The sequence below is a fragment of the Erithacus rubecula genome (genome assembly GCF_903797595.1).
Source record: "Erithacus rubecula genome assembly, chromosome: 23".
Taxonomy (NCBI): Eukaryota; Metazoa; Chordata; class Aves; order Passeriformes; family Muscicapidae; genus Erithacus; species Erithacus rubecula.
This window is the reverse complement of record NC_136675.1, coordinates 7,480,315-7,493,726: the sequence shown is the minus strand read 5'-3', so window position 1 is coordinate 7,493,726 and position 13,412 is coordinate 7,480,315. Positions and strand designations below refer to the sequence as shown.

The 13,412-nt window shown below is 55.3% G+C and overlaps 1 protein-coding gene across 4 annotated transcripts; it reads right to left on the bottom strand.

The window, feature by feature from the left end:
• Positions 1 to 3,291: 3,291 nt before the first annotated feature.
• RCC1 (regulator of chromosome condensation 1) lies at positions 3,292 to 12,084 on the bottom strand. 4 transcript variants are annotated; one of them, XM_079325655.1, is made up of 13 exons: positions 11,984 to 12,084; positions 11,741 to 11,786; positions 11,314 to 11,351; positions 10,886 to 10,932; positions 8,331 to 8,405; positions 8,039 to 8,226; positions 7,324 to 7,503; positions 7,156 to 7,252; positions 6,457 to 6,579; positions 6,119 to 6,274; positions 5,679 to 5,798; positions 5,127 to 5,279; positions 3,292 to 4,616 (listed from the first exon to the last, which is right to left on the bottom strand). In XM_079325655.1, the coding sequence occupies exons 5-13, from the start codon at positions 8,395 to 8,397 to the stop codon at positions 4,441 to 4,443; spliced, it is 1,260 nt and encodes a 419-aa protein (XP_079181781.1). In that variant the 5' UTR covers positions 8,398 to 8,405; positions 10,886 to 10,932; positions 11,314 to 11,351; positions 11,741 to 11,786; positions 11,984 to 12,084; the 3' UTR covers positions 3,292 to 4,440. The 4 variants fall into 4 exon arrangements, with proteins under 4 accessions (XP_079181781.1, XP_079181782.1, XP_079181779.1 ...); XM_079325656.1 differs by lacking the exons at positions 11,741 to 11,786; positions 11,984 to 12,084 and having other exon boundaries at positions 11,314 to 11,690; XM_079325653.1 differs by lacking the exons at positions 10,886 to 10,932; positions 11,314 to 11,351; positions 11,741 to 11,786; positions 11,984 to 12,084 and adding an exon at positions 8,791 to 8,892.
• Between the last annotated feature and the right edge of the window lie 1,328 nt (positions 12,085 to 13,412).

The following is a 13,412-nucleotide window of genomic DNA, read 5'->3' as shown; positions in this document are numbered from 1 at the left end:
CACCAGAACTGCCATATCCACGTGTTTCTCCTCCTGCACAGGTCAGGATGGCACCACAGCCCATGGCAGGAGGGGAAAAACTCACATGGCAGAAGGGAACCGTGCCAGGAGGTGATCACAGGATCACAGAATCATTCAGGCTGGAAAAGCCCTCCAAGACCATCAAGTCCTACTCTTCTTTCCCCACTACCAAGGCCACCACTGGCCCATGTCCCCAAGTGCCACATCCACATGGTGATGGTTAAATCCCTCCAGTGATGCTTACTGGACAGCCCTTTCAAGGAAGAAGGTTCCCTAATATCCAGCTTAATCCTCTGGAGGTCATTTCCTCTGCCACATCATGGGGACCTCGTTCCATTCCCCCCTGAGCTGTGTCCAAAAGACAACTGCAGATGGCAAGAGAAACTTATGCCACTTCAGAGACACTGGTTTCGAAAAGTTCCAGATCCACTGTAAAAATTCTCCTGGAGTCCCTCAAACTGGCATTGCTCCCAGAGAAAGCTTTCTACTGTTAATGCCATTCCTGTGTTATTTAGAGACCTCTGACTGCAGCTAAGGCTGCCCTGGCCATGGGTGTGATGCTGGGAGTATGGATATGGCCAGGGGATGGAGCAGGGCACATCTGAGGCTGAATCCCATATCCATGTGCCAATACCAAATTCCCAGGTGACAGGGAACTGATGAAGTCATTAAGCTCAAGAAGAACCCCATTAAGGGAGTAATTTATGGGAACTTGAGTTGGTTCTCACAGTGCTAAAGTAATTAGAATGGAATAACAGGCTGCAATAGGATGGAATAACAGGCTGCAATTAGGATGGATTAAGGGCTGTCCTTGCCCTGCCCATCAGAAGGATGAACAGCATTGCCCAGATTTCCTTACCAGAGACAAAAAGGATAGGATGGGGTTTTTGTTTTTTCAGAAGATCTCAAATATACCACCTCCCTTTCACAATTCCTCAAGCAGGAAGGTTGTGCAGGCACCTAGAAAGGACCCACAGCCCACAGGAGGCAGAGATTTGAGGATTTCAGCTCTCATCTGGATGGGACAGCATCCCTCCAAAGGCAGAGCTGAACTTCAACTCCCAATGCATCCTGCAGAGCCACCCTCCAGGGAGCTCCCGACCCACAGCTGAGCGATACTTGATGGTTTCAGTCACCCCCACAGCCCCGGGCCACATTCATGAGCCACCACTTCTCCTTCCTCTCAACTTCCCACTGTCATTGCCAGCTGCTCAGGCAGCCTGAGGAGGAGGATGCTCAGAGGAAGCAGTGACAGCATTGAGAGAATGAGCTGGTGCAGCTGGAGGAAGCAGCACGGACACACCTGGGGATGGAAGCAGAGCCTGGCTCGTGTCTGGTTTCTCCAGCTGTACCAATTTAGGCTGATAAAAGCCATTGCCTTTCTCCAGAACTGGGTGAATTGCAGCCCTCCCCATTAGAAAGACAGAGCCCACAAGGCAGTCAAAACCAGTTTCTCTTTCAAAGCAACCAAACAGGGTGGCACTGCCACTGGGGTGTCAATGTGCCAGAGGAAAACGCCTCTTGCTCAGTGCTGCACCCAGCTGAACATCTCCAGCTCTTCAGAATCCCTTTGCAGGCATCAGTGGAATCCTGGGCTACTGGCGTGGCCACACTTGGGCTCCTCACCCTCTGCTACCACAAGCCCATCTGCTCATGAAGGCCTTTTTTTCCATCTGCCAAATTTTTAGCCTGCTGGAAAATATGACTGCCATGGCCTTAAAGCAGCTTAAATGCTTCAAGTAATTACTTTTTAAAATGCCACCATGCTTGGGCAGAGCTCAGAGCCTGGGACTAGGCAAAGAGAGTGGCTTTCCTGAGCTTCAGATTTGCTGACTTAGAGAAAAATAGAATATTCCTGGGAAAAATGGGTGGCAAGCAGCACACCAGAGCATATGGGGTGACGTGGACCTTGATCAGCCCATCCTGGCAGCATCCCAGTAGGGATCTTGGGGCTGATTCAGCTTCTTCCCACCTCAAATCCAGCTCCTCCAGCCCCTTGTCTGGGCTGGGAAATGGGGACAAATCCTAGTCCAGGGAAAGAGCATGGGGAGACCCTGCCTGCTCAGACTGAGCAATGCTGCAGCCAGGCTGCTCGGAGGGAACTCTCTGTGTACTTTTATAAATACAAATATAAATATGTATGTATGTCTGTGAAATTAAAGTGACCCTGAGGCCTCCCATCACAGCTCCCACCACAGCAGCTGCTCCAGGTGTGATGGAGCTGAATATGCCAGATCCATAGCACCTCACACAGTGCTTCAGCTGTTATTTCCAGCTCCAACCCTTGGGATTTTTGCCTTACAGTGGCATTTCTGTACAGGAAACCTGCTTTCTAAAAACTAAAATAATAAAGTAACTTACAATCGGAGATAAGAAGCAGTTTCCAGCTGTCTTGTGAGCCCCAGGGCATCCAAAATGAGCAGGGTCTGGCTCAGGGTCCCTCTCCCGTGTCCCCTGTCCCCCTCTGTCCCCTCCCTTGTCCCCTGTCCCTCTCTGTCCCCTCCCGTGTCCCCTGTCCCCCCCCGTGTCCCCTGTCCCTCTCTGTCCCCTCCCGTGTCCCCTGTCCCCCTCTGTCCCCTGTCCCCCTCTGTCCCCTCCCCTCTCCCGGCGCTTCCCCCCAATAGCTCCTGGCGCGCTCTCCTGCTGCCCCCTGGCGGCGGCGCCCCGCACTGCACACAACACCCGGACACCGACCCCGGGAACCGGACACCACCCCGCGTGTCCCCAAAAACAGGCACCATCCCGCGTGTCCCCAAAAACAGGCACCACCCCGCGTGTCCCCAAACCAGCCACCCACCCCGCGTGTCCCCAAAAACAGGCACCCACCCCGCGTGTCCCCAAAACAGGCACCATCCCGCGTGTCCCCAAAAACAGGCACCCACCCCGCGTGTCCCCAAAAACAGGCACCATCCCGCGTGTCCCCAAAAACAGGCACCACCCCGCGTGTCCCCAAAAACAGGCACCCACCCCGCGTGTCCCCAAAAACAGGCACCACCCCGCGTGTCCCCAAACCAGCCACCCACCCCACGTGTCCCCAAAAACAGGCACCCACCCCGCGTGTCCCCAAAAACAGGCACCCACCCCGCGTGTCCCCAAACCAGCCACCCACCCCGCGTGTCCCCAAAAACAGGCACCCACCCCGCGTGTCCCCAAACCAGCCACCCACCCCGCGTGTCCCCAAAAACAGGCACCATCCCGACTGCCTCCAGGAGCCACAGCAGGGCCCACAGGAGAGCTGCCCACCCCTCCAAAGCACAGGAAAAGCCTGGGTTTATCAAAACTCAGTTTATTCCAAATGTTAAAAGATGAGTTTTTTGTCCTTTCTGCCTTGATTGATCAACCAAAATACATTTTCTTTTTTTAAAAAAATCCAACCCCTTAGGAACCATTGTATAATCCCAGACCCCCACTCCCCAGCCACAACCCGCACTCCTATTGCTATGATTTAGGTCTTCACAGACCCCCTCCTCACTCCAGGCACCCAGAAGGCACCTCCTGTAAGGAGAGGATGAAGGGGGGTGGGCACAGGAAGCGAGGCCGGCTGGATCAGGGAGGCGATGGGCAGGAGGAGTCCTATTGTTACCGGCGACTCCGTGCATAGCTGAGGTCTGGGTGTCTGCTCAGAAAGCCCTAACAGCAAATGCATCTCCTTTCTCAGCAAGTGAAAGAGAAAAAAAATTAAAGTAACAGTGCTCACACCCGTGGGATGGATTTGGTTTGAGTTTCCGAAGGCAATGGCAAAGAGGGAGTGGCCAGGACTGCAAAAAGCAGCGCTGCAGGCGGCTGCTCCAGGCTATGGGGAGTGGGGAACCGGCTCCTGGTCTCACTGCCTGGGGACTTTCAGCTTAGATACTTGAGGGATGGGAGGCAGGAATCCCCCTTCCGTTTTCCAGTGTGCTGGGCATAATCCAGCAGCACTCCCTCACTAGGCAGAACAGCCCCCAGAGCAATCATGAGTTCTGGGTTAGAGCATAGAGCCTCCTGGGCACATTCCTGCAGGACTCAGAGGGGTTTGGTGGGGGGCAGCAGACACATCCAGGCCAGAGAGGTATATGAAGGTGAAGGGGTGGAGGAGCATCCAGATATGGGGAACACAGGGACCTCTGGGATACTGATACCCAAACCTGATTGAAGAGCAAAGAACGAGACCCTCAGCTCTGCTGGGCCGAGAAATGTTAAAAAACCAGACAAGGAGTGGAAATCCATCCAGGCACGCAACTGGGATCAGTTTAGGACCAAGCTGACCCAGGTTGCTGACAGAGCACCGGGCCCCACGGGAAAACAGACAACTGCTGGCAGGGGAGAACCCACGGGCACCATGCAGGCGCTGCTCCACGAGCCCCCTGCCCTCCCCAGGTAATGGGCTCCCTGAGCCAGGCAGGAGTTTGGGGGTCCGGGGTGCTGGGCTGGCGGCGCTGGTCAGCTCTGCTCCCGGTCGCTGACCAGCAGCACGGTGTGCTGCCCGCCGCTGGACACGGCCAGCACCCGCCGGTTCTCCAGCTGCTTCCCCGTCATCTGCACCGGGCTCCACACGTCGTCCTCCTCCCCGGTGCCCAGCTGGTAGTTCGTGCCCATTCCCCAGGCAAACGCTCGCCCTGCAACAGAGTTGGAGCAAGCTCTGAGCTCCGAGTGGCTGCACTCGGAAAGGGGAGCCAGCACCCAAACCCAAGACATCGCACCCAGTGAGCTTCTATGAGGCCAGAAGACAAACAGGAGGGAGAGGGAGCCCGCTTGAAACTCAAACGGATGTTCCACCGCAGAGCCAAGGAACTTTCATCCCTTTGGGGGAGAAAACTAAACCCACAGCCCACTCCAAACCCTCCTTTCTTGCAGACACTGCACACAGGCAGAAGCAGCACCAGAGCACGGAGGTCTGGTAGCAGCGGAGTCAGAGAACAGATCATCAGGCCAACAACCCCTTCCAGGTGAACACCACCTGACCAACACTGCTGCCACAGGCCCAACAAGCACAGCTGAGCAGCCACTGCCCAGGTGCCCCCAGGCGATTGGCACCAGGCCATGACACCAGCGCCAGTGTGTGATGCTGGTGCGCAGGGTGGGGTGAAGAAGGGACACAAGGCAGTGGTCCCACAGCCAGCACTCACCATCACTGCTGACAGCGTAACCAACTGACGCTCCGCAGGCCACCGAGGTGATGCTGGGCAGCTCCGGGATAACCGTGGGCGTACTCTTCTCCTCTACCCCTGTCCCGAGGCCCAGCCGGCCGTACTCTGCCCTGCCCAGGCTGTAGGCTTTACCTGGAGCACAGTGAACACACATGGCAGGTGACTTGAGGGGGGCAGAAGCTGCAGGAGGGCCAAAGCTGGACCCTTTTCCCAGGTCTGACTCCTGAAAGAGCATCACTGCTCCTTACCACACCCTGAAACCCCATCCAGAAGGGGCAGAGTCCTTTCAGCTCCCCAAAATCAATGAGATGGATAGGTGCCAAGAGCAGAGTTCACAACTGTGTCCAGGCTCCTGTTCAGGTCAGCTTCCCCTTTCTGCAATCTTACACCAACCCTGTTTCCTTGAACACTGAGAGCTTGGAGGGCTCTGGCACATAATCCTCATCCCAACAGCTTCTTGGCCAGGATGAAGGCCATGGGATCCCCCCATCCTGCTGTGTGTGACTCCCAGCCCACCACAGCGTCACTCACCCTCGGAGTCGACGCAGACCGTGTGATGCTGACCACCAGAGAACCCAACCCAAGACTTGGTGGAGTTCTTGAAGCACGTGAGGTTCTGCGGGGAGAAGCAGGGCTCGGTGTCCTGGGTCCCTGCAGGGTGGGACGCACAAACCCGGGTGGGTCAGGCCGAGGGGATGGACAGCCCAGGCCAGGCTGCAGCACTGAGCCATCCACCCTGGAGCTCACCCCCCCAGAGACCAACACAGCCCCCAGCCCCAAATCCAATTTCTGCTCAAACCCGGTGTGACTGGAATTACCCAGACCCCAGAGCTGTGCGGGGTGAGCCCCACCCCCAGTTTCAGCTGCAGTACATCCAGTCTTTAGACTTCAGGGCAGCCAGCAGCTTCCCCCAGCAGGCCAGGGCAGCAGCGCACCGGCAGGAGATCAGAAGGGACAGAGGTGAAGCTCACCCAGCTGGTGGTAGTTGGAGAGGCCAAAGCCATAGATGTGTCCCTCCCGCGTGACGGCGAAGGTGAAGTAGGCCCCGCAGAAAGCGTCCTGGAAGCGCATTTTGCCTTTTCTCCCTTTGCCTTTGACAGGGACAAGCTGGGGGACCAGCAGCCGCTCTAGGGCAGGAGACAAGGTGTCATACAAGGACTAAGGATTTACACCCTCCCTGCATCTAAGGATATGGCTCACTGCATTTAGGTCACTGATTACACAGAAGCCCTTGAGCATTAGGGACCGAGGTCCCTTTGTTGCTCTGCAAAGGGCACAGCTGGAGCCACAGGATGCTAAATGCACTCACGCAGCCCCTTCCGTCCTCCTCGGTTGGCAAAGAGCGCTGGCACTCTGCCCAGCTGGCCCTGCTCGCCACAGCCACACGTGAACAGGTCTCCATCCACTGTCAGCATCACCAAGTGGTCATTTCCTGGGACAGGAAGGAAAGAGAAGTCATGGAGAAGTCTTCAGCAAGCCCTGGGGGCTGAGAGGCCACAGGTAAACCCCAGTTGTTCCAGCTAGCAGGGTTTACTGCACTGGATACCTTGACACCAATTGTGCCACCACCTAAAACTGCAGGACCTCCCTCTTCTTGATCCCAGGAATTCCAAATCCAAAACCAGTTTTTCTGGGAAGGTGCTAAGGACACCAGGTGTGCCCAAACTTCCCCTGGGCCCTAGACAAGCTCCCTGGCTGCTGTGCTCCACCTCCCCAGGCCTCATTAGAATGGAAGTGCACTAGCCCCATGGGGTCACAGTTCAGGCCACTCTTGGAAGGCATTCTACATCAGACTAGCCAAATATTAACTCAATACGAGAATCTGTTGGGGCTAAAATAGCTGTTTGGGTTAAAAGGTCTGTTCTCTGGAGAGTCAGAGATGAGCAAGTACACCCTTGTACCAGGCTCAGACCAAGCCAAGAGGGAGAAAAAGGTCACAGACCTTCCTTAAGGGTTGTGACAGCCTCATGTACCTGCCTGACCCTGCACACCCCAGGGCCCCACTCACCTGAAACTATTTTAACAACAGGCGCCTTGAGCTGGAGCAGCAGAGGAACGGAGCTGGTCTTCATGGGCTCCAGCAGGCCGATCACTCCGTTGTTATCCTGCGGAGCAGAGGCGGGATGAGCCAGGGAGCAGCAGCCCCACGGAGCCCAGCCCCGCGCGCCCAGCGTACCCGGAAGGAGCCCCAGACGAAGACCCTGCCGTCCTCGGTCAGCGCGGCTGTGTGGCTGTCCCCGGCCGACACCTGCACCACCTTCTCCTGCAGCTCCACCGGCCCCGGCGACGTCTCGGAGCCCTCGGCCGACGTGTCGCGCCCCAGGGCGCCTTCGTCATTGCAGCCAAAGGTGTAGATCTGCAATCGGGTGCAAGTGCTCAGGACGGGGCCCAGAGGCCAACAGGCTGAGTATGAATCAGGCTCATTTATAACAGAACCATGGAATAGTTTGGGCTGGAAGAGACCTTAAAGCTCATCTCATTCCACCGCCTGCCATGGGCAGGACCAACTTCCACTACATCAGGTTCCTCTGAACTCTGTCCAGCTGGGCCTGGAACACTTTCAGGGATGGGGCAGCCGCAGCTTCTCTATTCCAGAGCCACATCACCCTCGCAGAGAAGAAATTCTTCCTAATATCACATCTAAAATGGCAGTGTCACCCATCTACTCTGCCAGTATGAAGCTATTTCCCCTTGTCCTATCACTCCATGCTCTCTTTCAAAGTCTTTCTCCAATTCTCTTGCAGGCTCCTTTCAGGTCCTCCTTCTGCCCCCCTAACATTCTGTGGTCTGTGTGAGGCCATGCTCACCCTCAGAGCTGGAACAAGATGTGGGAACAGTGGCTGACTCCTACCCTGTGCTGCAGAACCCAGCCCAGAACTTGCTGCACTCACCTTTCCTGTCTGGCTGAGACACACCGTGTGCATCCCTCCAGCTTCCACCTGCACCACCATCTCCGGCAGCGTGACCAGAGCTGGCTTCTTCCTCTCCATGATGTCCTCACCCAGGCCCAGCTGGCCGACATTGCCCTGGCCCAGTGTCAGCACCAGCCCAGGCTGGGAGCGGTGTGAAGAGTGGCTGACTGCGGGGTGGGAGGGGGAGAAAGAACAGGTGGGAGGTAGAAATTTCCAGGTAAAAAATCACCCCTGGCAAAGTAGAAGGAAAAGTCACAGGGATTTTTCTTACCTTTAACCTTCTTTGTCTCAGGAGACCCATCTGACACTGGGTTCTTCGCACTGCGTTTTCCTGGCATCTTGGAATCTAAACACCAAAAAGAGCCTGTAAGGGGTCACCCACTGCGCTGTTTGTTCACTTTTTGGGGTGTCCCCTCACACCTTAAAAATCCACCTGAGGGACTAGTGACTGAGTTGCGATTTGCACACGGATCCCTTCTCCTGCTCCGGGAAAATGCACAAGTCTTCCCTTGTGTGTTTTAGCCATACTCCCTACCTCATGCAGATTGTGAATCTCTCCAGATTTCAGGTCCAGGCAGGCAAGGAGAGAGGGAAGGGGAAAAGAAAGGACAAGAGGGAAAAGGGGAAGGGGGAAAAGGGGAGAATGGGAGCCGAGCCCCTCCCGCTCCGCACGGCCCGAGCGCCGCCCCCGCCCGCTCCCGCCGTTCGAATTCCCCGCGGCGCCGCCTCACGTGGGGCCGCGCAGGCCACGGCCCGGCCCGGCCGCTCCTCCCGCCGCCGGCAGCTCTCCGTGCGTGCCCGCTGGGCGCGCCGAGGGCGGCCCGGGCCCCGCCGAGGACGGCCGGGGCCCCGCCGGGCTCCCTGTGGCCGCGGCCCCGGCCCCATGCCCGGCCCGCCCGCTCCCGCCGCCCGGCCCGCCGCGCTCCGCACCGCCCGCCGGCCACCGCGCGCCGCTCTGCGCCTGCGCGGGGCCGCGCCGCACGACCCGCCGCGCCGCACCGCGCCCCCTGGCGGCCGGGAGGGACGGAGGCGGGGACAGACAGGGGAACAGGGGACAGACAGGGGGACAGGGGACAGATGGGACAGGGGACAGACACGGGGACAGGGGACAGACAGGGGGACAGGGGACAGACAGGGGGACGGGAACAGGATATGGGGAGAGGGAACAGGACAGACAGGACACGGGGAACAGATGGGAGACATGGGGACAGGACACGAGGACAGGGGACAGACACGGGGACAGGACAAGGGGACAGACAAGGGGACAAGATAATAAGGACACGCAAGTAGCAGCAATACATTGGCCCCCGTGCAATAAATCCCTGACAGTAACTCAGCCTGCTTCTAACCCCCAGAGACGCGGCCAGCTGTGATGGAACAGAGCTTCTGCAAAAAATGGCAATCCAAACTGAAATCCAGCAACCCTGAGTTCCCACCTTTTTCAGCAACTGACTGAATAAGGAAGCAGACTAAACTTCTGTTTAAGTGAAGACAGCACAATTCCCTATAAATGGCATGAATCATCCTTACTTTACAGATTAATTCTGCTGTTCCAGTCCAGAGGCCTTCATTTGGGCATAATACCGCCAATTCACTAATAAAATCAAGTTGCCGATTAATCTTAGCTGGTACAGCAGCCTCACCCGATTTTTTTTCAGACCTTGATCCCCAGGGGTGACCCACAGCCCACGCGAGGTACCACACCGCGCATTTTTATCCCAGGCTCGTGTTGGGACTTACTTGATGAGCAGACACACAGCCATTCCCAATCCTTTCCCTGGGGACTTGGCGGCGGGACAGGACATCGGCCAACTGCTGGTGCCGTTCTCACCAACCCACACCAGAACCACCCCCAAATCCTCCCGTTAGCACCAGCCCCATTACAAAAATGGAGATGTGGGATCCTCCTCCCCCCTCCAGCCCCACCCCGCGATAAAAAACCTAATTAACCCTTCCTAATTTAGCCATTAGTGACGTGAAGCGTTGTGTGCCCCGAGATGAGCCAAACCTGGACTAAAGGTACGATCTGCTCCTAATCCTGCCCCAACCGAGCATTCCCAACCCCTTAAACCCTGAGATATGTCAGCAGCACAGGAGAACCCCATTTTACACAAGGGATACGCACCACCAGGAGCGTGAGCTTTTCTTCATGTTCAAATCACTCAACAAAAACACACACCGAGCCAAAAAAAGTTCAGTTTATTGAGCTGTGTCCTGCAGCCAGGTACAGATTGAGTTACCAACATGAGAGTAAGGGCTGTATTTCAAAACTAAACACGTGGACTGACACTTCCACCCACATCCCATAATCCTCCCACTTTAGCATCGCCTTCCCTGGAACATCCTGACCCGACAAGGTCGAATGGATGGGAAGGTTGTGAAGTGCAGTGCACAGGAGAGCACACACCGTTCTTACCCACCCGATCCCGGCACCCGCCTTCCCCAGCCTCACCGGTTTCAAGCACCCCAAAATCAGCTCCTTGTTGGACCAGCCAACCCCACACGCCCGCCCTCGACCTTCGAGCTGCACTTCAGCAATCCCACACCCGTGCATTGCCTCTTTCCTTCCCGTGCAGCTTACCGACACCGGGCCCAATTCCAGGCCCTGCTCCACAAAATCCAGGAGGTGCAGGTCCCACCAAGGACCAGGCACAGGTTTTTATTTTTGGTGCTCCAGGCACATGCCTTAGGAGACCACTACATCCACTCATCCCTGGTTCCACCGCGTTTTGATCCCTGCGGCCACATTTGAATTACCAATAGTGCACCAAGAAACCTGGGAAATTGCTGCCCACCTGATTAAGCAGACTTTTCCAATCTACTCACCCTCTCCCACTGAAGGTGGATCTTCTTTGCATTTGGACCAGCAGTTTCTGCAATATTTTAGGAAAGACAGACTTTTGTTCCCGCTCTCTTCTCGTGTCCCACATTACACAGAGGTTTAAGTTCGCTAAGTCTATCTCTAGCAGTGTTTTTTTTCCTGCCTGTTAAGATTCATGACCGGTTTTTCCCCCTTAAACAGTCCCCAACCTTTTTCCCCCAAACTATCGAACACAATAATGCAAGTTAGGAACCTGCGATCTGAAGGTCCATTATCACCACCAGTTATTTTTTCGAATTTTTATTTGTTTTCACTAAACCGGTACAATATTTTATAACACCTTTAAAACAGCTAAAAAAATTACTTGAAATGCAGTATTTTAAGGAAAATAACTAAATTACACACAGTAATAAATTTTAAACGCAGTTATTACCTTCCGACAATCGCGTTTCACTTCTTTCAACTTTAGTACTGGAAATACAAAAAAAGGTACTTTAGGGGTCTGCTCAGGAGGTGTCTCCACTCCCCCCCGGGTGTCCGCACGCGTTCCCCTCGCACCCCGCGTGTCAGTGTTTCCTGCATGGTTTGTCTCCTCTGTCACGGCCCGAGGGCTCAGAGAAGCAGTAGGAATATGCAGGCTGCAGGCTCGAGGCCCGGCTTGTTCTCCAACGTCGTGGAAAGGGACTGTACGTCACGGGCCCGAGGGCCTGCGCTCCCGTGCGCCACACGGACAGAGCCGAGAGAGAGCGACTTTCTCCGGGTATCCACGTTGGGAAGTTGGTTTTCAGCCTTTTTAACCACCCTGGCCGTCCCCCCCCCCGCGCGTCCCCCGCGGGCCTGGCCACACGGCAGATACTCACGCTGGTGCGAGCTGCGCAAACCAAGCTTATCAAGCTTTGGGGGAACCTGAAAGGAAAGGAAATGGCTGAAGGGAGGCCGAGGCGGCCCCGCAGCACCCACAGCCACGAGTAGCTCACGGCACATTTTAGCGTTAAAACGGGGCTGCAGCGGGCATCCGCTAACAGCGCGGCGCCGCGCGGACCTCGCGCCAAAGCAAGCAAAGGGTGAAGAAGGTAAAAAGGTAAAAGCCGAGTGCACCATACCTAAGAACCGCACCGCTTCCCAAGGTGAAAGAGGCCGAACCACGCGGCGTGGCGACTTTTATAGGGCGTGGGGGCGGGGCTAAAGTGCGCGCTCGCGCCCTGCCCGACGGGCGGGCATAACCCATATATGGGCACGGGAGGGGACACTCGGCGGAAGGGACGGCGGCAGGGCGGCGCGCGGCGGCGGAAGCGCGCGAACAGCCGCGGCTGAGGGGAGGCGCCGCCATGGCGGCACCCGCCCTCCCCCCGCAACCTCCGCAGCCGCCAGCCGCGCCTTGGCTGAGAGCAGTTGGAAAGACACGACCACACAGGCAGGGTTAAGAAAAAAAAATTCTAAAATACTTTTATTTAATAATTAAAATCTGTTTGCTGAGGAGACTGATATACAATTCAATGACGGCTGTACAGGGGATGCTGTGAGGGAAAAGCCCCCAGCAGACGCTGGGCCGTGGCCGGCGTGTTGCCGCACTGGTCTGTGAGCGAGACAAAGTTCTTCTCTCCCTCCCCACCTCAAACTCCGCACAAGTGGCATCTCACACAGAGTTTAGTTTTGTGCATAATACAGCAGTAGCCCTACCAGATTTTTTTTTTTTTTAACCTGCACTGAGGAAGAATATTTTTTCTCAGAAGAGAAATACCGTCTTTTTAAGGTCACTTTTTAAACCTATTATTCCCCTCCTTTCGACCCACACAGTGAAATTGCCAAGTTTCCAGTAGGTTTAGCTGTTAAAATGAGAAAAAGGCAAGCTTCAACCCTGATTTGGGACAGTAAAAAACATCGGAGAGAAAGCCACAATAAAAACAACTGACTACTCTCACAGTTTCCCCCAAATTAAAAATTTTAAAAAGGCAACAGTCATTTTTCCTGGTTCTTGTAATTTGTTAAACAGCCTAGATATCTCAAGATCTGTTATTAAGATCACAGCAAGTGTGAGAGAGTGCAGAGCAAACGTTCTATACATCTGTTGGGGTTTTTTCTCTCTCTTTTTTTTTTTAATTTTTTTTTTTTTTTTTACAAAAAGATGCAGCATACATTAATACCTATACAGTTCCCTTCCATGACAACAAACCGTGGTCAGTAGTGATTCAGGGCATTGAGGGCATGGCAGAAACCAGCAAACCCCCCAAAATAACGAGTGCCTGCCAGGATTCTCTGTACACAGCCAATACACACACACGTGCTTCTGAGCACCTGCTCTCCTCAGCTTCCCAACATTAGAGCTGCCTTTTGTGTTTCTCCCTTCCTGATGAAAGCAGGAGGAAATGAGGAATTGCACACCCAGACAAGTCAGTACAACTCAAGGAAGGGTCGCTCCCCTGGGCAGGTCTTGGCAGAGCCCTGGTGCCGAGCCACACGAGGTATAGTGTCAGTTCCAGCCTGATGGCCTGGGAGATGTGTTTGTTCCAGTGAATGCTACATTCAGACAGG